This window comes from Gavialis gangeticus, unplaced genomic scaffold (genome assembly GCF_001723915.1).
Source record: "Gavialis gangeticus isolate Ggan-Ray unplaced genomic scaffold, GavGan_comp1, whole genome shotgun sequence".
Classification (NCBI taxonomy): domain Eukaryota; kingdom Metazoa; phylum Chordata; order Crocodylia; family Gavialidae; genus Gavialis; species Gavialis gangeticus.
Genome location: NW_017728993.1, coordinates 9,546,090 through 9,553,987, shown reverse-complemented (window position 1 = coordinate 9,553,987; position 7,898 = coordinate 9,546,090). Strand labels below are relative to the sequence as shown.

Here is a 7,898-nt window from a genome sequence, read left to right as displayed (position 1 = left end):
TTGGGAAGCAATCTCATCTTGGATGTGAATAAATATGGTATGCAGTGTATCAGTGCTTCTGTGCAGAGCCCCATTGACTTCGGGTGAGTATTATGCAGGTGTAGTGTCCACCCATGTGGAATTGTGCATTTATTCTTGTGCATTATTTTAAATAATTAAATTACTTAGGCATTTATTTCTATGTTAAGTAACTGTTACTAACTGACTGTTTTACTGAAGCGGTACTATTTTAAGCATAACTTTTCTCATTAGTGTACCGTTAACTAATCCAATAAAAGATTTAGGAGTAATGACCACACTTCAGCTCGGCTAAAACTGAAGCAATATTTTCCAACTCTTACAACCCAGTAAATAAGCCCAGAAACTCTGTAGAAGAAGTGAAAACTAGAATAATTCAGAAGTAAACTTTTTACTATTAAGTGTGAGATTGTGTAGGGTAGAGGAAAACAAATTTATTTATTTAAAAACTAAAGCATCTGGACAGAACCAAAAATGCAGTCTTTTTAAAGCAAAAAGCAGTGAAAAGACAAGTAATTTAGTTCAGCTATGCAGTATTTCCAGAAATTCCACGTATATTGCCCTAGACAGCACTTTATTCATACTTTTCATCCCTTTTGGAATTCACACTTCATTCACATTATGAGATGAAAGCAGCTCTTAAATTCCCCGAGGCTTCAGAACTTCAGGCTGTCTGCATATACTACACTCTGGTATATTAAAAATAATAAATGGAGGAGTTTTTTTCAATAGAAATAACATGTTCACTATTCTGCATTTGTTTAGTTTTAGAAGGAGAATGATAATTCTCTCTGTGTTCATAAATTTAAACAATCTACTTCCGCAGTTTTGAAAATTAACAATTCACTGGCTTTTGTGTTTGGTTTTTTATTAGGGCCGACAAACAGAGTATATAAATATAGAAAAACCATCTATTGGTGGTCTTGGATTTAGTGTGGTTGCTGTTAAAAATCAAAACTTGGGAGAAGTTGGTATCTTTGTTAAGGAAGTCCAGCCAGGAAGTGTAGCTGACAGGTGAGTGTCTTCATTGTGTTGTTCTATGTTTTTTTTATTTTAAAACATCCCCATCAAAAGTACTATAAAATTACGATTTTGCAGTTTAAACAGACGCTAAGTCAAAGATTTTCAGAAGAAATTAAATTTTCAGGGTTTCAGTTGTAATTTCTGCAGTATCAGACACACCTTATATAGGCCTGCCTTTCAGAGCATGTGTGCTCAGGGCTTTTTCAAAGTAAGGCCCCTGTAAACTTTTTCTCATTGGAAGCCACAAAATGAAGGTGTCAAAAATCACTTTTTACGAAAATTCTTTTTACGAAAATCCTGTCCATGGTGAGTAAAAATAAAGACAAAACCTTATGGGAACATCAGGAATTTAAAAATCATGCTCTCTGAATTTTTTTTATCCTTATTAGTATCCATAAAAGAGATTAGGGAGGAAGAAAAGTCCACCCACTTGAACTAAGTGCATTTGGCAATTTTATTGTTTTCCACGTGATTTTTTAGGTCTGGATCCTCCTGGCATATGCTTACACACATCCCCTTGCAGAACCAGAAGCTTAGGCAGTTTTTCCTATTCACTTATGTTGTTTTTTCCCTAATAACAGGAGACAGAGAAACCCTTAAAAAAAACCAGGATTGTAAAATTACAGAGCTGGGTAGGGGCATGTGAGGGCCAATCTAGTACTACTGTGTTTAAAAACCATGTGAATAAATTTCAAGTTGACAATGTTACTTTTAAGTGACACGAGTTGGATATGACAACAGATCATGACAAGGTAGGAAGAGATTTAAATGATGATTGATATTGGTTCGCAGAAGACACACCAAGGAACACTTAAGGAAACCCATGCTAAGCTGTTTTGAAATGGAGAGAGCTGTGTAGATCTGGACAGGAAGGGGGAATGTTGCATGTTAGGACTCGACTTCATGGAGCAAAGAATGCTGGTGAGGTCTGAATACAGACACCCAAAGCTCAAGTAAAGGCCTTAATGTTGCATACTCCTGAAAAATTAGGAATGTGATGTTTGGGTTGTTGGTGTATGTGCATGTGTGATTCATTTTTCTTAGTCTTCTAATTCCAAAACACTTGATGTTTCTTTTGAGGTGGGATCTGCTGAAGATGATGTGGGTTACTGCAAGGTTGAAAAGGCAAAATCTGTCGCAGCAGTCCTTGGGTGTAGTAGTCTGAAGGAATAATTCTCTGAGCAAATTAAATACCTTTCCTTTATTTGCTGTTACAGATCTCAACTCAGCAGGTTAAATACATTCCTTTTGGAGTTGTGCCATCATGCATTAGTAGAAAGTTAGGCCTTCTGTTTCCGAAAGAAAGCCAATTCACTTATTTTTTATGAATTTCCTCCCAGTTAAGGGAGTTGAATGTTGTTATCTGAAATTCAGCATGGCAAATGCTTTTTAAACTTGATACCATGTAACTATACCAAGGTGACTTCAAGTTTAAAATGACCTGCAATAATTATATTCTATATGTGGAAAATTTACAAATTCTGTTATCATTTCCATGTACAGAATCGTAATTACTACTGGAGGATTCTCTTTATTTTTCGTCTCCGCTGCTATGGCGAGGAAAGTAGTGGTGGGGAAGCAGTTGCAGAGGAGCTGACAGTAGGGAGGCAAGCAGCTGGGAGGGCCAGGCAACCTGACCCCTGCCCCTTCTTCCCTGCCTCCTTCCCAGTGCCTGTCTCCTGCCCTTTCCTGTCGGCTCCCCCAAACGCTTGCCCCCCTAACACATCTCCCCACTGTGCAGTCCCCAACCCATGCTGCTGCCTGATCCAAGATCATCTCTGTCACCTGCTTCCAGACTTATGCCACTCCTTGATTTGCAATCCACACTGCTGACCTCAGCCCTGAACTCCATGGCTTCTGACTCCAGGCAGCAGCAGCATGGGCTACTTTGATCCCAGCCCCGACCCTGGCTGCAGTCCGGGACAGGCAGGGGTTCTGGCTCTGGCCCAGGGCTCAGCTTAGCTGGAGCCAGAGCCACAGCAGCTGTCTGTCCTTGGTCAGTACTTGAGTCCAAGACCAGGCTCCCCTACCTTCCTCCCACCACCCCCAGTTGAACTTGGTCTTGGATTCACATCTTAATCCTTAGGCTGAATAATGACATAAAGCTGTGTCAGACTCTAAGTGTTTGGTACTTAGAGATGATGTCACAGTACTAAAAATAATGAAAAATGCTAGTTTATTCATTATATGATTGGAAAAATTGAACTTTTCTGCTCTTTGGCTTTCCATAATCCATAATGAATTGGTGAACATGTTTTAATTTTCAATAGGAACAGTGTTGCAAAAAAATTGATTTGTTTGAGCTGTTAAATAGATTTTGGGATTCTCATTAAAAACTTGTATACTATTGTAGACAATATAATAATTGAATTAATTTAGTTTTGATATCCTTCACAACCTTGCATATCTGCGTGTTTCACATGTTCTCGGATCACACAATACTGTCATGAGTATACTTATATTGCTTTTTAAAAAATCTTTTTTTTCTTCCTATGAACTAAGGGATCAAAGATTAAAAGAAAATGACCACATACTGGCCATTAATCACACCCCTTTGGATCAGAACATTTCCCATCAGCAGGCGATTGCGCTGCTCCAACAGTCCACAGGATCTTTACATCTGGTGGTTGCCAGGGAGCCGGTCCAAAGAAATAGCAGAACCTCTACTGTCTTAAGTGACATAAATCCACCAGAGACTGTGAGTTGTAAAAATATCAAAAATCAGATACTGGACTGTTAGAGGGTGTTTTATAGTTGCAGCTATTTATGTTAAAGAATCTAACCTTATGTTTTTTTTTCTATCAGGTTATGGATTGCAGAGGGTGTTTCCATTTAAACTAATTGTGTAATAAATATAATGCTTCCATTGCAAAGCTGAATGAATTTATTATAAAGTAGTAGGTTTTATGGGGGAATTGAGGCGTTAGTAGATCAACCTATTTTTTAACCATTGAATTTGTTCAAAGACCGTGTAGGATGCTTTGTCAATTTACCCAGTATAAACACACTTTTGCTCAACAACTGAAGATGCACTGATTGTGACATACAAAGGAGTTGGCAAAGCCTATCTTATCCAGCCTGAATATGATGCTCTTCTGAAACTTTAACACCCAAAACAAAGTTCTTTTTTATGATGAAGATATGCATTTATGTATCATTGAGAGGGAGACCTTTTAAAGATTAGCCAGGGAGTTTTTCATACGAGCTTTCAGGTGTTGCTAGCCTCCTCTGATCAAAAACACTGTAATTTTATTGAGGTGGGAGGGCTTTACCATTTGATGGTATAATCATTTGGGGCCTGATCTTGGCTCTATGTTCAAGCATATGGCCCACAGGCTTAATTGATTACATGGTTTGTGATATTGGGATTTTAATTCATTATGCTGATAGGTTTTGATGGAAATCTTAAGAGGAATGCCTTCTCTTTTACTAAGTAATTATTTCTCTCATGATTCTTATAGAACCAGTGAATTTTGAAGGTTTAATGGATAATCAATATTGTTTATTGCTCTGAAAATTTTAAGGAATTAAACTTTAACTGCTTTTTTCACTGAAGGATCTGCACTGAACAGACTAACAAAATAAAATCAAAGATATTTCTCTGTAGGGGGTCTTTAAACATCTTTTATGATTTTTAACTGGTCTTGGCAAACATTTTTAATGTAATAATAAAGCTTTATTTGTAGAAGACATACCTGCCTGCTTGCTTCAGTTTGATTTCTACAAGAAATTCTAATAGGAGATCAAAATTATTTGGTCTTGATAGTCTTGTAGAATATAAGGCTACAATTCAAAGTATTTTAGAGACATGGCTGTAATTTGGTAGGGTAAAATTTACATTGTGCTTTTAATGCAGGGTACACTGGAGCTCATCAGAAGTGATAAGTGACCTGGCGGAAGTAGGGTACGGAATAAATATTAACCAAAAACTAGATTAATGCTGACCTCTCACTATCTTTTTGTAGTTTACAATATTCCTGACTTTTATCAGATTTTAAGAGGTTCCATTGTGGTAAGGAAATTGTTTTGATGTGTCCAAAGATGGTGTCCTCTTATGAAACTAAAAAAACATGATTTTTTCTGTGAAGGTGGGAACTGGTTGACCAAGATTCATTATTGCTGCAGCTGTGGGGGGAAACTGTTCTAAATTAGATTAATAACTCAATTCTGGTAAATGTAAGGTTTGGAAATATTCCCATTTTAAGTGAAATTTAAAATCTCCCTTTTCTATTTATTACAGATTCACTGGGGCAGTGTTGAAGATGTCGAGCTGATTAATGATGGCTCAGGATTGGGTTTTGGAATTGTGGGAGGAAAATCAAATGGTGTAGTTGTAAGGACTATTGTTCCTGGAGGATTAGCAGATCGGGTAATTTGTTGTTTTATGTCTCTCCTTATTCTGTTGTAAAGTAAAACTAACTACTTTTGACAGTCCTTACATCAACTTGATATATCCAAACACAAGGAGGAAGATAGCATCAAAGACTGAATGCCAATATATATATTATTTGTAAATGAATACATGTTAAAAATATAACAACTGATTAAAAAAAACAACAACCCTTAAACTGCCTTAAGTTACATCTCGGACATATTTTGGCTTTGATTGCAGTGTAAAAACAGACAGATTAAAAAGTTGCCCAGCATTCTAATTAACATTCAATCCTATGTCAACCATTAGTCACCAATCTTGGACAGCTACTCATAACAGAATTGTAGAGTATTAGAGAACTTTATATATTTGGTTACATTTAGGAGGAACCAACTTCACAAACTGTTCTCAAATGAATAATTCTTTTTTGTGCAAGATCTCATACACCTTTGTGTATGCATGTGGATGTTGTGAGTCTCAGCCCATAGATGACTAATAAATATATTTTGTAAAGACCCTTAGACTCTTGTAAAGATTAGTGCAGAATGAGTGGTACTGCGCAAAGGTGAATGGGTAGACCTGCTTGGATCAGATTGCCGTACCGGTGTTTTAATTGGAAAGGCATAAAAGCGAGAGGTGCTGAGCACATCAAAGTCCAGCATAGTCCTTAAGGCTGGGGGCAGAAATTACACACAAACTGGTGTAAGTGATTAGAAACTGGTTCAGATCTGTAACACGACAAAAAATCAGTGCAAATGTACTGCTTTCAAAATGGCCAAAACCCATGTAATATAAACCTGGATGGATGTAATATCATACTTAACTGATTTAGGTTAAATTGGTTTATTGAACTTCTGACTTGGATCCCCTCCAGATTCAAGTTACCTCAGAGTTTTCAGCATCCCAGGATGCTCTGCATCACTGCTGCAAACTCCCCCACCCTTGCAGGTTGGGTGGTCTAGCTTTGACTCAAGCTATCTGCTCCAGCTGAACAGGGAGACATGCTCTAGTGCCCCCCACCCCAGCTTTTGGCATGGGCCACTGCAGACATTGTAGCTGCATTCCTGGAATCAAAAATCAGTTTGCTTATCAGTTCAATCTATGCAGCTTAGACTAACCTGGGAAGATTGAATCCAGTCAGCCTCATGCTTTTTGACTATCTGTACTTAGCCTAAGTTTGGTTAAGGGCTTGAAGTATTCAATAGGATTTGGACGTAAAAAAACCCAACAGTTGCCGGTGCCCAGTTAGAATAAATGCTGCCCGGGGCCCTAGGTGTTCAACAAAGAACTGTTGCATTTTAAAACCTTTGTACAGAAAAAGGCAGTTTATGGGATTTGCTTCAATAAAGAATAAAAGTGACAATTGGCTGTTTGAAGAGCTGGAATGGAAAGTGTTGGCTGTTACTTGAGTACCTCTTCTATGAAACGTTGTATAAATCAGTGCTTTTTCATTTACTGTGAAACACCTGTTTTGCTGCAAGGAACAAAATGTTTTGGTTTCAAATAGCAGATGTAAATGTAGATGTTACCAGATCAGGCTCAGTTAAATGGAAGAAAAAACTGAAAATGTATGAAATATTGGGCACATGCATGCTAGCACTGGGAGGCTTTTGAAAATGAGCCTTAACTTGTCCAAGAAGTGGCCCCAGAAACAATGTTATGGGCCAGGTCCTCAGCTGGTGTAGAACAGTGCATTTACTCAGTGGAACTATGCTGGGACATGCCAGTTAAGGGTTTGAGCCCATGAATGTTTAGCATTACTTTCTCTTGCATTAAGAATGATGACTTAGATCTTGATTTTACTGACTTTTTACATGAGTAATTATACTCATGTGTGTTGTTCCCTTATGTTCAGTGAAATTACTTGCTTGAGTAAGGAGTAGTCATGTGAACGAGAGCTGTAAGCCTAATATACAAGTATCATGAGATTGACCAAATAGCACTAAATCTAAATACTATGCTTTTATCCCTAAGCTCCTGTTCTGCTATTTGATCACTTAATTCTCAGAAAATCTCAGACTTCAGGATTATAAAACATTTTTGGTATTTGATTACCAATAAATAAAATATTTAATCTTTTTTAAAAAGAAATGTACTGTTAAAGGCCTATGAGTTTTTAACGGCTTGCTGGAGAATTGTTAAACACCATTATAAAATACAGTGGCTAATTGTCTTAGCACTTCCTTAAATTAGTTGTTGCAGCGCTGATTGATTTCATGGTATTTTCATGCACTAGTTGCTTCATGAAAACATTTCTATTACACAGTTGCAATTTTGCAATGTAAAATTTTGTTCCAGTTACTTATAAAATGTTTTAGGGTTTTTGTTTGTTTGTTTGTTTGTTTGAAGGATGGGCGACTCAGAACAGGAGATCACATCCTACAGATTGGAGGAACCAATGTACAAGGAATGACCAGTGAACAAGTTGCTCAAGTGTTGAGAAACTGTGGGAATTCTGTAAGGATGTTGGTTGCAAGAGATCCAG

At 37.4% G+C, this 7,898-nt stretch overlaps 1 protein-coding gene across 1 annotated transcript in view; it reads left to right on the top strand.

The window, feature by feature from the left end:
- The window catches only part of PATJ (PATJ, crumbs cell polarity complex component), a 288,426-nt gene that overhangs the window by 22,288 nt on the left and 258,240 nt on the right, over positions 1–7,898 (top strand). Inside the window, exons 5-8 of the mRNA XM_019501199.1 lie at positions 893–1,032; positions 3,544–3,739; positions 5,282–5,410; positions 7,763–7,878. Of these exons, the coding sequence (XP_019356744.1) occupies positions 893–1,032; positions 3,544–3,739; positions 5,282–5,410; positions 7,763–7,878 (581 nt within the window). The remainder of the gene's footprint in view (positions 1–892; positions 1,033–3,543; positions 3,740–5,281; positions 5,411–7,762; positions 7,879–7,898) is intronic.